The 19147-nt window shown below is 47.5% G+C and overlaps 7 protein-coding genes across 7 annotated transcripts; 2 read left to right on the top strand and 5 right to left on the bottom strand.

Annotated features, from left to right (window-relative positions):
• Positions 1-345: 345 nt before the first annotated feature.
• Positions 346-2419, bottom strand: N7500_000503 (cytochrome P450; the record flags this gene model as incomplete). The annotated part of the gene is made up of 7 exons (XM_056671649.1): positions 346-545; positions 622-723; positions 802-1085; positions 1164-1285; positions 1357-1691; positions 1741-1923; positions 1996-2419. 7 exons carry the CDS (start codon positions 2417-2419, stop codon positions 346-348), a joined length of 1650 nt encoding a protein of 549 aa, XP_056537222.1.
• A 1065-nt stretch (positions 2420-3484) lies between these two features.
• On the top strand, positions 3485-4064 carry N7500_000504 (uncharacterized protein; the record flags this gene model as incomplete). Its single annotated transcript, XM_056671650.1, has 3 exons — positions 3485-3684; positions 3934-3991; positions 4032-4064. The coding sequence occupies 3 exons, from the start codon at positions 3485-3487 to the stop codon at positions 4062-4064; spliced, it is 291 nt and encodes a 96-aa protein (XP_056537223.1).
• Positions 4065-4998: 934 nt separating this feature from the next.
• N7500_000505 (NAD(P)-dependent alcohol dehydrogenase) lies at positions 4999-6499 on the bottom strand (the record flags this gene model as incomplete). The annotated part of the gene is made up of 5 exons (XM_056671651.1): positions 4999-5115; positions 5171-5221; positions 5275-5577; positions 5732-6159; positions 6289-6499. The coding sequence occupies 5 exons, from the start codon at positions 6497-6499 to the stop codon at positions 4999-5001; spliced, it is 1110 nt and encodes a 369-aa protein (XP_056537224.1).
• A 1486-nt stretch (positions 6500-7985) lies between these two features.
• Positions 7986-9473, bottom strand: N7500_000506 (integral membrane protein TmpA; the record flags this gene model as incomplete). The annotated part of the gene is made up of 1 exon (XM_056671652.1): positions 7986-9473. The coding sequence occupies one exon, from the start codon at positions 9471-9473 to the stop codon at positions 7986-7988; it is 1488 nt and encodes a 495-aa protein (XP_056537225.1).
• A 2271-nt stretch (positions 9474-11744) lies between these two features.
• On the top strand, positions 11745-13741 carry afeA (adenylate-forming enzyme AfeA; the record flags this gene model as incomplete). Its single annotated transcript, XM_056671653.1, has 3 exons — positions 11745-11990; positions 12126-13252; positions 13315-13741. The coding sequence occupies 3 exons, from the start codon at positions 11745-11747 to the stop codon at positions 13739-13741; spliced, it is 1800 nt and encodes a 599-aa protein (XP_056537226.1).
• A 2190-nt stretch (positions 13742-15931) lies between these two features.
• On the bottom strand, positions 15932-16852 carry N7500_000508 (uncharacterized protein; the record flags this gene model as incomplete). Its single annotated transcript, XM_056671654.1, has 1 exon — positions 15932-16852. The coding sequence occupies one exon, from the start codon at positions 16850-16852 to the stop codon at positions 15932-15934; it is 921 nt and encodes a 306-aa protein (XP_056537227.1).
• A 264-nt stretch (positions 16853-17116) lies between these two features.
• Positions 17117-18773, bottom strand: N7500_000509 (ferritin-like domain-containing protein; the record flags this gene model as incomplete). Its single annotated transcript, XM_056671655.1, has 2 exons — positions 17117-18310; positions 18375-18773. 2 exons carry the CDS (start codon positions 18771-18773, stop codon positions 17117-17119), a joined length of 1593 nt encoding a protein of 530 aa, XP_056537228.1.
• Positions 18774-19147: the final 374 nt, after the last annotated feature.

Consider the following 19147-nt stretch of genomic DNA (forward strand, 5'->3'; position numbering starts at 1 on the left):
TCAACAGTCACATCCGCTTTTTCTTGGAGGAATTTTCGAAACTTCGCGTCTAGCGTCAGCCTTTTCGTGATACCATAGCATGTTCCCCCAGAGCAAGAAAACGAGCAGCTCTAAAAAACCCCATTTTGAACTAACGAATATACAAGCTACATACTTTCACCGCATTGATATTATAGATCAAACTCCGCTTTCCAATCTCCCAGTAATTCAGGATCAGCACAAGGTACACTCGAGCCTGAATAAGAACTATAAATTTATCCACGAAGGATCAGGCATGATCAGCTGGTCTTCAACTAATGAAAACAGTTGAAAAACACCGCTGGACTGATGATTTTCTGGTGCACATCAATTTCCCTTGTTTTCCCTATTCTGGAACACCATCCTCAATGGGCCCGTGGCTAAGGTGAATGTGTCCTGCTTTCCATCAAGAAAAGCAGATGCCGTTTGGCCTGGAGCGAACGAGACATCAAATCGGGTAAGTATCTCAGCAGTCACAGAGCGGAGCTCCATCAGGCCTAACTGTTTCCCAACACACGCGTACGGGCCTAAACAATAATTGCCTGTCAGCATTCTGAAAAAAATAGACAAGTCAGTGAGATCAGTCAGCTTGCCAACACATACCAGCATTGAATGGAATGAATGCAGCAGGATCTTTGACAAGTTCTGGCTGTGAATCCCATCTTTCAGGCAAGAACTCCTGTGGACGGGCAAAAACACGCTCATCTGACCGCTGTTAGCCTTGACCCATACTTGCTTTGATATTGCCCTAGACTGGTCTGGGACAGGTGGCTGATTTCTCACCTCTGAATAACGTGTGCTGGGGAATGCAGACCCTCACGTCTCCGGGAATGTACGTGTTGCCGATAGTGATGCCCTCGGGTGGAGTCGAACGTTGCGTTCCTGAAGGAACAGGAGGGTGAAGCCGGAGTGTTTCATTGATTACTCCGTCGAGTAGTTTTACGCTTCTCAGATTGTCGTAGGACAGGCTAGGTAGAGCGTCCAACTCTGTTTGAAGTGCTTTGTATAGGGTGCGGTCCGACACAAGATGGAAGAAGAGGCTGGTGAGGGCTGCAGCTGTAGTATCACTTTGAGCAGATTGAGTTAGCACAAGTCATTTTTTCGATCAAGATATGGAATCCGGGGCACGAGGGATACTATGGTACCTTCCAGCTACAATAATTAGGTATGCATCACCACTCAGGTCAAGAGTATTCTGCTTTGTCTTTGGACCCTGCTCATATGCGTCGAGGAGCCATGAGAACACATCTGGGCGATCTGGATTACTCTATATTCCAGCATATTATCAGTATTATGACCTTCACTTCTAATTGTGTCATTGAGAGGGAATTTTCTGACCTGAATTCTCTCATGTACACGCTCATCCACCCATTTCCAAAACTTAAGATAGTCCGCATTAATCAGAGGAATTCTCTTGAAAAACGGGAATAACCAGGTAATATGGCCGAAAATCCCAATCATTTTCATATCAGCATGCAATTGTTTCACGATGTAAGCGTCTTTGCCATCAATTAACATGTTGAAGGACTTTCCAAACGCCAAGTCACCCATAACATCAAAGCTGTAGTAATTGAACCACTGGGCGATGTTGATTTGATTTCCCACCTCCCGTTCAAGGACTTGAACGAGTTGTTCGGTGTAACGGAAAACGCGAGGCTCGTAATCACGCAGTGCTAGAGGAGTTTAGAATACGCTTTATGTGATCATTCGAAAACCTCATACCTCGTGTGCTAAAGCCTTGGTCCCAGACCTTCCTTCGCTGCGCGTGCTCCTGCTTATCTCTCACCGTCTGTAAGGATGCACGCGGCTCCAAAATCGTATACCACGGACCTTTGGAGACCTTTGCCGTAGAACTGTAGATTGCCTGGACTGCGCGTGGATCCGCAATAGACAACTCGGTGGGCCCTAATAATTCAACGATGTACCTTCGATTAGCGGGATTTCATAAAGACAAGAATAGAAGATTTCGATCATTACCTAAACGCACGTAGTCTCCATAAAGCTCGTGGAGCTTCTCAGTCTCCTCATAAAGGTGAAGCTTGCGGGTAGACAGCGCCGTCACATAGAAATTTGATAATCTCGCAAGGAATGGCCCAGGGAACCGTGACAGACGATGCAAGAAGGCTCGGTAGAAGAGCATACTCGTGTAGATACCCAAGATGTGGCACCCTACAAGTTTGGCAGCTAAATGGCTTGGTGCGAGTACGAGAACATCTTTCTTATACCGTTCCAGGAATGTGGCACCTAGGAACAGCAATATGTATGTGATCACAAGGCGAGGGGCCTTGAGATCCCATTCTCCATGGCGATAGAAAAGAACATGTGTGGTCAAGCCGCTGAGTCCTGCAAGTGCGAGGATCGCACTAGAAGAAGTAGCTGCTAAGATGGATGAGGCCATCATATGCGATCAACGGGAGCTTCAGTAAGAGAGAGTGTCATTCTAAGGAAAAAGTGAGTTATAGGTCATTTTTAGATATATCTAGCTTTAATATAGGGGAAAAGGAAAATTGAACAACGCATAGTCTACATTAGTGGATTAGCTTCATGCCTCGCGTGAATAACTTGAGTGGCTGGAATGAGAAAAACTTCACTTTCGTGTCAGCTGTGGGTCAATTTCCCTCACTAAGGAAAGTAGAGGGACGCTATATGCCGCGTATCAGCTCAGTATACGAGGTAGTGTGGTTGCAACCTCCAGTCCGGAATACCGAGTGGTGCTGAAGGGCCTAGAATCGTTAGTGTGCAGTGGACTATGTTATGAACGTGTTGACATTCCTGTCCAATGGCCACTACCGAGTGTATTGTCTAATGTTACGTATCTGTCACTATTATACATCTCATTTATCTTCCCCTTTCTTCCAAATCTGCAAAGATCTAATCACCCCAAATGGTATTACCACCACTTGATTGGATTTGCCGACCGAGCTCCAATGAAATATCATAGTATTTCTTGATTACCCTTCATGTATTGCACTTCTAAAAACAACCCAAAAATTCGAGACTATTGTTCCTATAGAGCCTCCTGCGACAAGGGAACAGAAAGTATCGTCTCTGCTAGCCCTGGAGTACAGCCAAATGAAATTTTTCCTAGCAGGGGAAAGTCTTGCTATACGGATCAGCCTACCTTCTAGTTACTAAGTAATCCAAATATAACCACCTCTTTTCCTGCAATATATGTCTGAAACTTCGACTGCCTCGATTGCGGCTGCTGCAACAGGATGTATCAACCAGGTCATTTTCTCAAAGTGGATGGCCGGGACGAAGTCATCTGCACTATATGTCAACAGAGATGTCGATATAGAAATTATTGCACGTGTTGCCGCATGTGCGAGCCTTGCACATCAAAGCAGCCCCCGCTACCTCCCATAGCATCTCCCTGGGTGAACTTGCGGAGCCTCATTGTCCTCGGCGTCGGCATAAGGGCCTAGGCAAGGATTTGGGAAATCCAGGCAAATTCCGGCTCGGAGACATGCCGATGGCGGTGGCAACGAGCGAATTCAAGCACGTTTATGGGTTCATGGGTAGCCCAGAGTGGCTTGAAGAGGACATCGCTGGGAATTTCTTGCGTGACAGCTTTGACTGGAATCTTTTGACTAGATGGGTTTTCCAAAGCGGGGTATCGCGGTGCTGTATTGATACACGTAAATACACTCCATGTCCCTCGTTACCGTAAGAAACAATACAGGTTCTGGCAGCTCAAAAGCGGCAAGGGGTGAGCTAAAACGGAAAGGGTAAGGTATGTACTCCGTACGGAGTTCCGTACTAGCAGTGGTTACTAGTACCTAGGTAGATCCTTACCATTAATCATCACGTAGCACGAAGTGATCTGGTGATCTGGTGATCTGGTGAGCCCTATCTACATCTGCTTCCGTACGAAGACTGATAGGACTCAGATTTCAAAGTCACTTTTGTAAGTAGGAATTTATACCTAAATGCCTTGATCAGCACAGCCTTCTACACTGCTCTCCGCAGTGTGGTAAGTTTTAATAATAGTACTAAATATATACTACGCGCAGCTGTCAAAAATGGAGCATTTGATCTCCATATAAGTGGAGATATCCACATTTTTTGGACCGCTCCGAAAGTCCAATATTTGAAGTTTCTGATCTCATACAAGTGGATAGATCCATTTTTTTAGGAGATGGTTTTGCAAATCTGAAAATTGAAGCTTTCAGCCTCCTCAACTCCTCAAAAATTGAGATATGGTAGATCTTGTCTAGAGTCCTTCGGACTCCAGGGCTCTTCGGCCGAGTTAAGCAATCATGACCATCAACACAGCAGTTGGTACAGGATCGTCCATACGTCACAGCATCACATCACACCTTTTGGTGATGACAGACGAGCCACGCATCGCGTGCCTGGCGGTAGCGGTTCAGCCGCAGACAAAGGGCATTTCCTCTCACATGTAGATCCATCTGTCGAGTTTTCCTCTTCGTGGATCATTCTAACAAAGGGTGTGAGTAGATAAGAGAGATGCTGGTAGGGGTATTTGGCGCTGACAAAAGCACCAAACATTTCAAATCACAGATGTACCCTGCACTTCTGGTTAGGCCTTTGATCGTTGAGAGATCTTCATCCTCATTTGGGGTATACATCATTCAATGATTGAAGAGGAACTTTTCTTTATGATCCGAGTAATGACATTCAAATACACCACCGACAGTGAAGAATATATTGGTATATTATGTCCCAGGAAACAGTGTACGGTCGATTCACATGTCAACCATTTGTGGTGAGCCGCAGAACCTGCAGTATGGTCATCGAATGCCAGCATGAGAATTTATTCGAAATAGTATTACCACGAACCAGAGATACATTAAACTAGTCAATTGATATTCCGAAGAGTCATGTATCCCAATATCAGCCTCAAACAAAATGGCCCTTTACTGTCCCGTCCATAACAAAACTGGTTTGATCACAGTTCCATCTCTCATACCATCCAGCCCCTGTTGATAATCCGTAGCCTGTTCCGTGAAACCAGGGTTAGCTCTCCCGAAGTGAGACGTTATTACGATGTATGGAACCAACATTGAAGAACGTGATCATTTTATCGATAGGGAAGCGACCTTCACGGTACCACTGGATCATTTGTGGAATGGCCTGTCTAAATTAGTAGCCTGCTGAATCTAAAAGCAAAATTGTAGAAGTCACGTACAATATTGGGGATAGAATCTCCTTCTATACATCCCATAATCGATCGGCCCGTCTTGAAGACATTAGTCACAGAGACTTAGCACAAGGCGAGGCACTGGCACCTACATTGATTTGCTCTGCCACATCAAAGCTCATGCGATATTTTGGCGGTGGTACCCCAATGAGTACTATCCTACCTCGTGTATGAGTAGATTGGAGCCCCTGCTCGATTAGCAAAGGCACTCCTGTAGTTTCAATCACAATGGAGACTCCATTGGGTAGCAGATTTTTGACTGCTTCATCGAGTGTCGTGAAATCTGGACTGCTCGTATCCAAAGTATGCGACGCTCCAAGACTTTTGGCTAGTTCAAGACGTTCCTTTACCCGGTCCACAGCAATGATGGTTTTGCAATTGCGTATTTTTGCGGTCTAGTCAAATCAGTGTAAATTTGATGTACTTCAACTCGGTTACATTGCAAAGTAACACACACACAGAGAGAGAGAGAGAGAGAGAGAGAGAGAGAGAGAGAGAGAGAGAGTGTGTGTGTGTGTGTGTGTGTGTGCATAGATGAGGGGGACGTACCATAAGAGCCCCCATTCCAACAGCACCCAGTCCCAGGACCAATACTGCGTCGGCTGGTCCTGCATTGGTTGTGTTCTGGATGACACCCATTCCTGTCTGGAACCCACAACCTAATGGGGAGAAAAGTTGAAGTTCTTCATCACGCTCCAGAAGGTCCTTGGCATTAATAACGCTTGCTTCGCTGACGATACTGTACTGAGCGAAGCTGGACTGTCCAAAAAACCTTGCCCACAATTCCTCGCCACTCTCCCGTACTGACATCCGGTTCTGATGGCCACCATAGTTTTCCCTCATGAAATCCTTGCAGTACGCAGGGTTGGAGGCCTCGCATTGTTGACACGATGAGCAGGAATAGAAAGACAGCAGAACCGGGTCGCCAATTTCGACGGTATGAACATTCTTGCCGACACTGCGTACAATCCCGGCACCTGTGGCCAGTTAGTAAGGTTGAATCTAAGAAACGATAGTGACACCAAAAAATAAACAGAGGTCATTTATTCCAGTCAGGACTCAGACTCAGGCCTAGAGGGAAGTAGGACAAAAGAGCGATGTTTTACCTTCATGTCCTGCCACTTTCGGATATGCGACACCAAGGTGCCCAGCAGGTATGGAGGTTAGGACAAGATCGGTGTGACATATTCCCGAGGCACGCATCTCAACGAGGATCTCATCTTCGCCTGGTGAATGGACATCCACTTCCTCCAGTGACCAATTCGGAGTCAGAGAATGGACTGGCTCCCGGGCCACGATTGCTTTTCCGACCACCATTTTGTTCATGGCAACTATTCAAGTGTAATATATTTTATCTCAGATGAAGATACCCCGCCTACACCCCGGTCTGTCGCTAAACTGACCAACTTTGCGGGGAAGCGGTAAGATGTCAAAGAGATATTTTGCCAGTAGGGGTTTTACATGAGGAATGTACGTGGAGTAGGCATAATAGCTCTATGAGAAGTGTATAGGTTGAATGTTGAATCCATAATTCTGGTGGGAATCTTCCCCAACGTCATAGTCTCACCATACAGTCTCGTCCTACATTGGGTCAAGCCGCTGAATCCAGGACAAGCTTCAAACTACCTCGGCGCTTCGCTCATGCAACATGCCGGTGGGATGGTTATGCATGCAGCGATAAAGCGCCGCTGCAAGAGCTACTGGTTTATTCTTGATTTTGTGAGTTCCTGTCTAGCAGGTTTTAACGGGTTTTGCTTTTTTGCGGTGGGTGATCGTCTTAATATGTGTGCTCAAATGTCTTAATATTCAACCTCGGGATCCGCATACACATACACTCATCTGAGCAGGTGCGTACGGCTAATGGGATTTGGGGTTCCAATATGGATACGGAGTAGGATATGCCGTGATGGTTTGGGCCGTGCTTACATTGCATGGTTCGGTTATTGCGGTGTGTTTAGGTGTAACGCTAAGGGCTTGGGATGAATGAAATTGCAGTTGGAATTTGGATTTGGATATCAAGTATTTGATCTATTCTACGGGGGAATTTTGAATGAAATTTGAAACGATCTATACTTGACCTCGTATACTTCGCCTGGGTACGGAGTACGGAGTAGTTCGCGGGTACTTGCCGAAGTTGGTAAATATCGCCGCTGTGATCGGAGACCAACCCATTGGCTATCATCAACCATATGATGACAAGATATGGTGAGGGATGCGTATATGCAAGAATATGCATGAAATCCAACTCAAATCCGAGTATATCAAATCTCGCCTGAAACGTTACGATTGAAAAGAACAGAAACGAATGTGAAACAAGATGCTTAATGCAAGTTTCAGCACATTGTATCTATATCACGCAGATCCCAGCTACTTAATTGGCCCTCAAACCACCCGGTGGAGAAAATGAGTATGTATTTGGAATTATACTAATAGGTATTTTCTTTGTCAAGTGTAACGTTTGTCATGGTTGCATTATATAAGTTGTTAAAGGATTCACTGTCTAACGGATACCAGCAGGGTCATAGCGCGCGATTCCAAATTCCCCTAGGAAGCGCTGACATATTTACAAACAAGGGCGCCCCTGAACAGAAGTTTTGCAATTCAACATCCCTTCGAAGACATGATCAATAAAAAAAAAACAATATACCGCCGGTAAACGCCGCAAGCCGGAGAGGGATATATGGCAAGATGCTCAAAAGATACAACCTCCTAAATGAGAAAAACAAAAACAAAATCCGGGGTGACAAAAACAAGCAAACAAAGGTATGTACGGTCAAAAGACAGGGGAAGAAAAGGTTGCGAATCAGGAATCAAAAATCGGGCCAAATGCCGGGGTCCCTCGAGCTTCAAGCTCATAGACGATTCGCGTCGTCAGCACAGGGTTACTGATCACGCACACCGCTTCAGCGTTGAAGTCCTTGATCTGCTGCAGGATGATGGGAACCATGTCCATACGCCCACACTTATTGGTGTCAAGAATAATAGGTGTTGGATCCATCTTGTGCACCAGGTGCATCACCCCGTCACCGTATGTCTGTCGAGGGGCACGAGTTTGCCAGAGTACACGCAGTGCGGGCCGGTTATCATCACCGAGGAATGACAGACAAGGACCGATGCCCGATCCGGTAGTGACGACAATCACTCTCTTGAAAACGCGCATGGCATATGCAAAGCCATAGATCAGCACACCACGCTTCCAGAGGTGGGTGGGCGGATTCTGGATGGTTTCTGCAGTCCAGTCACCGGCTCTGGACACCAAGGTAGAGAAACTTGGGTTGCCATGGACACCTGCGGGAGTAGGGTCTGGGAAAGTGGCAAACCCATGCCAGTCCCGAAGCGGGTGCTTGGCAAGTTGGATGCCCTTTCCAAAGGTGGTAATAGCATGATCGAAATGCAGGCGGGTGGCGTGGGTCGAGAGTGGCTCGGCCCGCACCGCGACCTTACGGAGGAACAGCCAAGGTTGGATAATGGCCGCCACCGTGAAAATCAGGAACCAGAATGCTGGCAGTTCAACGAGGAATGTTCCAAGTGGTTGCCCCGTTGCCTGGCTTGCGCCTCGTGAGAAGACGAGCAGCAAGGCGACAAACAAGGCAACGACAAGCCACCCCGAGAAACGGTGGGTGAGTTCGAAATAATCATGCCGTTTCATCCGGAAGGCGGGGTGAGCCACCACGATGATGGCCAGCAACAGGAGCAAGATGACATAAGCTAAGGCAACAGGCGCTGCTGATATGCCCAAATCCGAAACATCCGCTGATGGACTCCAATATTGGTGGGATAACACGCCCACGAATCCCACGTACCACACGAGGGATGCGACTCCACAGCCGCTATGGACACCACCGTAGTGGTAAACCTTGGCGGCGATACGACGGAGGGGCAGAGGCGCTGAGCGCGGCATTGAGCAAACCACCATAAAGATGGCATTGACCACCAGTGGCTGGCGGGCCAGACCGCAAGCGAGCAAGTTGGCAGCTGTTGCATTGACCAGAGCTAAGAGTTTTTGCTCCGTGCTCATGACGTACACGAACATTGCAACATTGGCAGAGAAGACTAGCGTGAAAAGACGCCGGTATAGTGTGAGAATGGCATATCGAGTGGATGCAAACAACTTGGGTTTGCGCTGGATAGGTTGGGATGTCTGGGCCTCGACATCGATCTCTTTTGCGAGATCCAGATGTAAGGATTCGGATTCCTTGGAGTAACAGTTCTCATTGAATTTGTCTTCCTCGGTAAGAGTGGCCTCGCTCACCGTGGGTGTATTGCGCGCGACAAGCACCTTTGGAGGCATTGTGATGGGGCTTTGCTCTGACATAACCATGATGGATCCTCACACTCATATAAAAAGTTCCAAAGATGACCGGAAGGATGTGATTCCACTAATCCAGGGATTCCTTGAAGAGAGAAAGAAAAGAAAAAAAGTTGACAATCCAACTAGGGCGAGTCTGCCATTTTTGAAGTGAATCATGTCAAGACTTTTTTTTTCCCACCAAGGCCATCATGATCAGCCTCACATACATCCCTTCCGCATTGACTCCCATCGCTTCTTCTTCCCAATCGAGTTTTCGTCTTTCCCTTTTGGGCGTCACCGGGCAGCACCGCGAACGGTGACGCCTTTCCTCACCTCGGTACTATTTACCCTGGTCCTTTTTCCACCGTCTCTTTTGAGTTTGGCTCCGAAAATCAGGCTTGCATTGCATATGATCCTATTAATTTGTTTTTCATCTTTTGATTTTGATTTTTTTTTTTCCTATTTACTTCCAGGTGTATGACACTATCACACGGAAGGTCCAGACCACTAATGCATCATGTTGCCAATCAGCAATCAAAGAACCATCCTACGCCCTTACTTTCAGCTTCATGTCTTTCACGCCTCGCGGAAGTGTCTGACGAAACCCCGGGATCCACGCCTGTAGCCTGTCAAACTTTGTCTGATCGTCCAAGAGCAACTCCTTCCTTTCAGCAAGAAACGGCACAGGGTGAACCAAAAAAAAAGAATAATGCGCTCATCAAGGTGTGATGCAACCCAACTAACTTCGATATCTCCACAATAACCTACACACAGGGCCAGTCAAGGGCAAGTTCCGAAGTATCATCGCGGGGCCCAATACAGGCCAGGGTATGCTTGACTAGTCCTGATGGGGGGATGCAAGCGCCGGATATGATAGGGCCAGTGGACCTGATCATACGGTCAAGAAAGACCTCAATAAAACTCCACGATCTGCAGCCGAGGGATGGTATCGAGTGGCCAAAAGTCCCATTCCGGATGCGCCCTCGAGGCGCCATCAACAATGACAATGTGGATCTATGAGAGATGTGGCGGGAATCGATGCCATGAGTTAATGCAATAACCCGCGCGGGTGACAGAGCAGTTCATGTTTGTTGGGGTTTTTTTTTTTGCTTTTTTTTCGGTCTTTTGTTTTCAACGCACGGTCGATCCTCAGGATGCAGCTGAGGATATTCGCACTAGTATATCCGAGTTCCCGCCCCTCTTCCCATCTTCCAAGACGTCGATGGCGGATCCACATCCACAGCCCGAGGTCCTGTCTACCATGCACGGGTTGCGGTACATATCCCGGATGAAAGTGGATCTTGTTTTGAGTTGATCTTTTCGTTAGTCGATCTAGGATCAGGATCCGGGAGGGGGAAACTCGGATTCAAAGACTCCACACGAAGGATTCTCCACTGGATATCAGCTGCATATTTCGGGCATCCACTGGGACATATTGGGTTAACAACGTTTTGCATCCCCTTCAGACGTCAGAGATTGTACACGAGGTCTGTCCACGTCGGAAATGTTCTAGACTAAAGCCATGTTGGGATGTCGGACCGCCTCGGGATGTACCCCTGTCTTTAGCTCGTGGGAGGACCGTGAAGAACATGACATGTTTTTTTTACCCAAGGGAATGTGAGCTGTGATTAAAGTTTGAAGCATATCACGATCCGGTCGATCTTCCATCGCCTATGAACCCTTTTGTAGAAAGTATATCTCCAAAGGTAAAGACAAACCGGGGACCCGGGTCCAAAGCCGATCTGTGGCTCAGCTCTCTTCACTAGTGAATTGTACTGACCGAGTGGGTGTATTGGGTCTGTATTTTTTACTTTTCATCGATTGGTCAAACCCGCCACAATGGATTGCGCTAAGAACTAGTGTCGAACATGTTTGGTGGAGCATGTACTTTGCGTAGTCCTTTGGAGTTCATGTATACGTTGTCCAACTCATTTGCTATGACATACTACCTGTTTTTACTTTGGGCCCTTGCTCTGGCCCTTGAGCTGAATTCAGCTCTCCTTGATTTTGAGTGTTTTTGATTTAATTTAATCTATTGATATTGAGAATAGTTTGGATTTGACCTTGCAGTGGACTAGCGTCTTACATAATCAGGGTGTATTCCAAATCCCCCAAGTGGAACAGCCCATGTCCAAGGGTAAAATCAAATAGAAAGAAACTGGAATATACATTAACCTATATAATCCCCCGGAGAGCATGGACTCTTTTATTTTAGGACTCACACTTATATATCTCAATCTCACCCTTCTTCCTTTCGATATTTCTTGAACAATGGGTTGGAATACTATGCCTTCAAACAATATGCTTTCGCAAGAGGCTTACTCTGACTTGTTGAGTTTCACATTCGATGGCCCAAAGCCTTACAATCAGAATCAGCCACTGTTTATTGATGCCGAGGATCCTTCCCGATCATTTACAGCAGCCCAATTCCGACAACTGGTCCGGACTCTGATCGCTGGGTTGAAAGCCCACAATGTCCAGCCAGGGGATTGTGTTTTGCTACACTTGGGAAATAGCGTGAGTAAAAGAAACGAAAATAAAGAACATCCTTGAAATCACAACTCCAATGGACTTGGACTTGAACTGGAGATTCTCGAAGAAATAAAAAAAAAAAAAAAAACAATACTGACTCGGCCCTGTCATATGCAACAGATACTATATCCGGCACTCTTCTTCGCTATAATTGGCGCAGGTGGTGTCTACATGGGCTCAAACCCCCGGAGTCAACCCCAAGAGGTCGATCACCTCCTCAGTCTCGCCGAACCCAAACTGATCCTCACGACCCGCGATGCCCTACCCACCGTCCTCGATTCTTCTGCAGCCCGGGGCATCCACCCAGCACAGGTATGCCTCGTGGATGAGCGTGCCATCGACCACTGCGCACAACTATTCCTCTGGCATGAACTCGGATATTCAGCAGCCGGCCAATTTCTTGCCATGACCGGTAGCGATGGCTGTCACAACAATTTCGCAAATCTACTTCGCTGTGGTGAAAGCGACTGGCTGAAATTCTCCGATCCGGTCATCGCACAGGCCACGCCTGCAGCCATGTACCCGACCAGCGGTACAGGCGGACTGCCCAAAGCAGCGATCTTGTCCCACTATGCCCTCGTCTCACAGCACCGCACTATTTACTACGAAGTGCCGCACCCAGTCAGCCGGCTCATCTCCCTGCCTATGTTCCATCTGTTCGGCGCACTTTGGACACATCTCTTCCCTGTCCGATACGGACACCCGTTGTTCGTCATGCCGCGCTTCGACGTCAATGATTTCTTGGCCGCTGTCCAGAAGTACCAGATCTCTGAGACTTACCTCGTCCCGGCTATCATTCACGCCATCAATCAGTCCACCGTGCCCATCGGTGATATGTTGTCATCGCTACGCTATGTTGGTGTCGCTGGCGCTCCGATTGATGGTCATTCTATGCAACAGTTCCGTAGATATATCAACCCCATGGGATATGCTTGCCAGATCTGGGGAATGACCGAGGTCGGTGTCACATTCCAAACTCGATATGGCCAGCAGGGCGACCCGGGTAGTATTGGTACCTGTATTGCCGGGTACGAGGCCCGGTTGGTGGAACATGATGGCAAAATCGTACAGGGCGATTGTCGCTCGGGTGAACTGTACGTCCGCGGGCCGGGTCTGCTTAGTGCATACAAAGGTCGCACAGACGCATTGGAGCCACACGGATGGTTCCGAACGGGAGATGTGGCGTACGTCAAGCAGGGCCAATACTACATTGTCGGACGGACGAAGGAGCTCATCAAAGTACGAGGGTAAGTCTTATCACCAAGTTCCTAGTTTCTTCACTCGACAAAAAATACTAACCATTCTATAGATGGCAAGTCGCACCAGCTGAAGTTGAAAGCGTTCTTCTCCAACATCCGGGAATTCTCGATGCCGCCGTGATTGGTGTGCACAAGGGTGGGGTGGGCGAGGTGCCACGCGCATTCGTCGTTCGCTCTCGCGACCCATCGGTGCGCCGCCTAACCGCCGAACAGGTTTACAATCATGCACGCCAGCAGCTAGCGAGATACAAAGCTCTCGATGGAGGTGTCATATTTGTGGAAGAGATTCCACGAACTGCAAGTGGGAAGATCCAACGCTTCAAGCTGTCACAAATGAACACCTATCGGGAAATGGTGGCGTCGTTGCTATCCGGATTCGAAGGTGACGCCTCTGCTGCAGCCACTCGACGTGGACTACCCGCTGGAGTTGAGATGTCTCCTATTGGTCTGCTCCCTGAAGGACGGGTTGCAGTCTAAAAATAAGAAAGCGGGGCGGATTTTGCACGATCTACGGCGCATATGAGTTATATCCTCATCCAGCGGTGAATTGGTGCGGTGAAAGTGGACTGGCGTTTGGGTTGGATCATGGCATTATAGGATATTTGGTTGTGGTTGTGGTTGTTTTTTTGATTTTTTTACATCTACTCTTGTTCGTTCCCTTGATTTGGGTGGTTGTCACATCTTTTTTTAACGAATCAGACAACCTCCTTATGGTGTTTTGCATGATTTTGTTTTTATTCTCAGCCTTACGTTTCCAATTTTATACATCAATTTACATATCACACATACACATCGTAAACATCAATCTATATCGGGTCCGAATATCATTAGCGAGACATCTCCAGGGGAATCCGGTGAGACTCTAGACCTCACACCGCCCTTCCATCCCACCTCCCAAAATCCCGGTTTTTCGATCTCGGATCTCGGCTTGCATCCGCCAAAATATGATGTATACACAACCAATAGAAAGCTCCACATCCCGTTCGCATGCATGGATATGCGGAATCCAAATCCGCCGAGAGTCCCACGTCCTGGGTGCAGAAGACGTTTCTATGCAAGGGGCATCCTTAGTACTGGAGCGGTGATCGACGGAGCTAAAGAGGTTAATTATTGAACCCGATTAGGTTGCTTAAGCGTTTTGGTTTAGCATCTGAGCTTGTCTTTTGGCTTTCGATTTTTGGGTTTGGAAATTCTATAGATTCATGAGATAGCCACAGCGGGTCATTCCTACTCTACTATTTCCGGCGTTGGATTCGGCGAACCTGTCCCGGCCCGGGTTCTTCACAACCTTCGGGATGTTACATCGGCCCGAGGGACTTTGGTACGTCAGCTTTGGCAGGTCTGGCAGTTTGGCAGTTTGGGGATTTGGCAGGTTTGGCAGGTTTGGCAGGGAATGTTTGCTGGCGCTTTCCTTGCTTTTTTCGGGGATATACGGCTGACCCCCTTTCGGTGAAAGGAGAAATATCAATAATACCTTGCATGTGGCGTCAACAAGGATACATGATCTCTTAGGAAACCGATACATATGACTCGGAATACGATGACTGGAATAAAACTGCAGAAATATATCAAGTGGCCCGATGTCAATATCTTCCGAATCACGGGGGCTGAATGAATTATTTTTTTTTGTTGAATGCAGAGTGCATTATTTGTTGAGCTTTGACATATGCGTTGAAAAGCTCGGACTGGAGGTTGAAGACATGTCAAATCAACAACCTCAAAGCCTCGACATATGTTCTATATGATTGAGAACAAACTAGAGCAAATTCAGGGGGAAAAGCAAATACAAAACACAAGTCCAAAGCCAAAGCCAACTCATTGTCCATGCATCTAGAAGATACCATGCATATAGAATATAGGGCAATATCACATCAAGGATAGCCCTGCAAGCTCCTCAACCGGTCTTTGAGGATGATTGGTAGTTCTAGTAGAGTGTCTATGGAAGTGCCAAGTACTTCCACCAGGATCTGAATTAAGCACGTCGACAGGAAAAGCAAAGTTCTGCTCTCACTCCTGGGGAGTACCGTTCGGATATGTGGTGATGTCTATCTCGATGATTGTCTGCCGTTGGCCTGGATTTTCCTGCATGGAAAGGCCCCACTGTCTGTTATTATTGTCCCTGTCGGTGAGAGAAGATCGTATAAAGATGAACGCCAAGGCTAGAGGACTGCCATGACAGCGACGCTGTGCAGGAATGATGACAATTAGACGCAGTCTACGTATACTGATAGTCGTGTTCACGATTTCCTGTCTGAGTGAGGTCGCATTAATGGGCGAATAGGAATGAATGGGATCACGGTGGCGTTCAGACATTGGGATCTAGAGAGAGGTACAAGAGATTTCCCTGTTTTGCGGATGGCTGGAGAATCGACTACTTGTTTGATGTTGAATTATATTTTGGACAAAAAGCTTGATGAATTTTGTTGCCGTTATGCTATGTCTCGGTAACATGGTGGTTTCAATGTGTCTTTGTTAGATGGTGTCTTTTTCAGCAAGATCCATGTCTTTATATATGCTTTGTTATTCGATCAGTTGGGATGGATTGATGAAACCTATCTTGAGATCTCATTTTTGGTCCTCATCGCCGTAAATGTGGATTACTTGATAATGCAGCTCCTATTTACACCAACTATGCTTTATAGTACATTCACACTCTCCACCTCACCCTCAAAAGATACCATACCCCATCCACCAAACCCCCCAAATCAAAGGACCCAAAGCCCCAAGTACAGCCGCCCCAAATGACAATTCCAAAATACACCAAATCCAGATAGTTCCAACAGCTGGAGCCTTCTTCATAACCGCATAATACGGCTCTCCATTCGTAATCGCGATCAGATGCGCGCCCAGCACCACAGCAACGGGAAGAAAAACCCAAGTCCGCAACGCAGGCGGGAAAACGAGCCGTCGTAGGAATGAAAACGTCAATTTGTCACTTGTAAATGGGAACAAAGACAGATCAGGCTCTTTCGGTGCATGCTTCGAACTGCCCTTTTTGAAAGAGATGATATGGCCATGTGCCAGATGAACGAATAAAGTGAGAAGAGGGAAAGCAGTCATCACAGAGTCTTTGAAGAGTTTGGGCAGATCGGTATTTTCAGCGTATTGGTGGGCGGCGAGGTAGCTCAGTGTGAGGTGGAGTGTTGTGAGAGGCATGGAAAGAAGGATTGTATCGAGGAATGGCGGGAGGGGTTTGTCGGGTTCGGATTCAGACTCGGATTGTTTAACTGTCTTTCCAACTGTAGCCTGTTGCTTCTTTTTGGTCTTTTGCGGCCCATTTGAGGAGAGATGGCTGCTGATGTCGCCGTCCGTGTCGACCAAATTCCCAGACGCGTCGACTGTCACAAATCGCGTTCCATCTGACTGCGACGGTATACCCTGTCCTTCTACTGAGGCTGAGATTGCTCCTTCTTTTTGATTTAGGCCGCTTTGTCGCTCGGCGATGATGTCATATAGTGTGCGCTCGACGGTTGGTTTGTTTTTCGTCGTATCATTGCGTGGAGGATGGGCCATGGCGATTTCGGGTTCGGAGGTTTTAGTGGAAGGTCCAGCTGCCGCACGGCGCTGTTTGCGATTTCTTGTTTCCATCTTGCTCAAGCTGGTGTGGAGGGCTGGTGAGTGTCGGGGGAAAAGTTAACACTGACGTGGAGAAATGAGGTTGAGGGCTCGGCGATAAGTCACATAAACCGGGGTTAAGGTGATCGCCAGTTGGCTTCTAGCTCTCCAACTTCAATTATATTCAAATTGGAATTTTCTATGCTCGAAATTTTGAAAACAAACTTTTATAAATTGATCCTGTTAATCCTCTGTATCCTTTAACACCCCCAGTAAATACACGAGTTGACTCCTCAATCAACCAGCTTGGTACATAGCTGGACCGGCAACAACATGCGGGTCAATCAGGCTCAGATTGAACGGGCTCACATACGGATCGCTGTCTGTAATAGCAATGAAAATGGTACCATTGAAAGCTGGGTCACCCTGATACGTTTCCAAGCCAGGTTGGATAGTATAACCTCGAATGCCATCAGTGGTACTGTTTGTAGTGTTGGTACCGTTGTTGGTACCATTGACAACGAACAGAGGGGTGTAGGTAACGTTCAGCTGCGACACCCAGATGACGAATTTTGCGCTACCAGCTTTCGTCTCCGTTGTGGTGATGTAGCTGTTGTTGGGGCCAATTGTTTTCCCGGGTAGATCCCACTGCAACAGCACCCGGCGACCCGGGGCCGAGAGAGGTGTCGGGCGGGTCTTGCTGACAGGAACAGGTGGAACAATACCCGAAGTAGACGAGTTGTATCTTCCGGAGCCTTTTGGTGACGTGGGAATACTGACGCCTGGTCCAACAGTATTATTGGTTCCGGTGGTTTGATTGAACATAAATCCCGAAGTCTGATTGAACCCGGAAGTCTGGTTGAGTCTTGAAATCTGATCGGCACTCGTAGTAAAATTATACCCAGAAGTTCGGTTATTACTCGAGGACGAGTTGCGAGAAACAGCCCCGACAATCCACGGATCAGGCTCATTGACCACCATCAGCGAGGGGAAATTTTGCCAAATCACGCGAGTTTGATTCTCGGGACAAGAGCTGATGAAAGGTGCCAGTAGAGTCCAAGCCCAGGACTGCGGTATACCAGCTTCAAACCACTCAACCATCGGGAAGAGACCCTCGAACTGGCGGAAGATCATTTGCTGTCGTGCTTCCGTTGTGATGGCCTGGGTCAAGAGAGTAGCCGCCTCTCGCGAGTCAAGATGAGCCAAGAACCCATACACGCCAGATTCTCCCCAGCGAGTGAGTTTCTGACAGAAGTCGACAAACTCCTTGACGTTCGTGTATGGATAGATATAGCTGCACTGCTGTGGGGCACGATCTCCGAGGATATTGCTGATCATAGTGACGTGACCAACCTCTTGCTGTGCCATGAATGCGATCAACTCGCGATCTGCAGCAGTCAAACCGGCGGCTCGGAAGGCTGACTCGTTGAATCGCCTGAGTCCGTCTTGGAACAGATCAAGCTCTATCCATTCTTGATATAGAGCAAGGGCCTATTAGTTGCAAGTTAGCTTCTGGGCCATGACACTACTTTGCCAGTTTAGTGTGGATGCATACTAAAGACTCGTAGTCGAAATCGCTCTTCGTGTTATACACGGGCGTGCTTCCATTCGTTCCGACACCACCTGCCGGGACATATGGAGCAGGCTCGGCATGGTGAAGTTTTCCATCGCCAGGATACGTTGTTGCCCCTGCTGCAACACCTCCGCGAGAGATGCCCGTTCCGATTGAAGATGCTGTCAGTGCACCTGTGGTGGTCGGAGTTCCAGTAAACGGTGTATGGGGTCTGGACGTATTGTAACTTCGAAGTGGCGGCGCTGAAGCTGACGCATTGGCTGCATTCAGTGCCAGGGAAGGATCAACGCTTGTCGTAACATCGTGGTGTTTCTTTGGAATAGAAGCCACGAAAGGCAGTGAGCTCAATAGGCTCAACAGAATGACACTATTCCAGATCATTTCTGCTCCCGGTCAAGATTTTTTTGATTCAAGACAGAAGAAGCTTTGTTATCACTGGTAATTGAAGCATTGAGTTAGTTGTGTCGCTTAGACGGCCTCGGATAGACGGACCTTGCGTAGAGTACATATAGTGTTGCTTCGGCCAATATTCGCCTATGAATGATCTTCATCCAAGGCAATCCAACGGGGTCCTCGGTTTTGTAAGAAAATCGCACCGCTCGAAAATATTATCATGGCTAAAATGTGGGTATCGTTGAACGGAGATGAATTCCGAACGGTGGAATTGCCACATGGTAATGTTAAGGTTCTTTGGTGTAATTTGAATGGCAATTTGTTCTCGTCAGAGGCGTTCTTCGTATATTTGGCTAGTCTCA

This window comes from Penicillium coprophilum (assembly GCF_028826855.1).
Source record: "Penicillium coprophilum strain IBT 35676 chromosome Unknown utg000001l_segment0_segment0, whole genome shotgun sequence".
Taxonomy (NCBI): domain Eukaryota; kingdom Fungi; phylum Ascomycota; class Eurotiomycetes; order Eurotiales; family Aspergillaceae; genus Penicillium; species Penicillium coprophilum.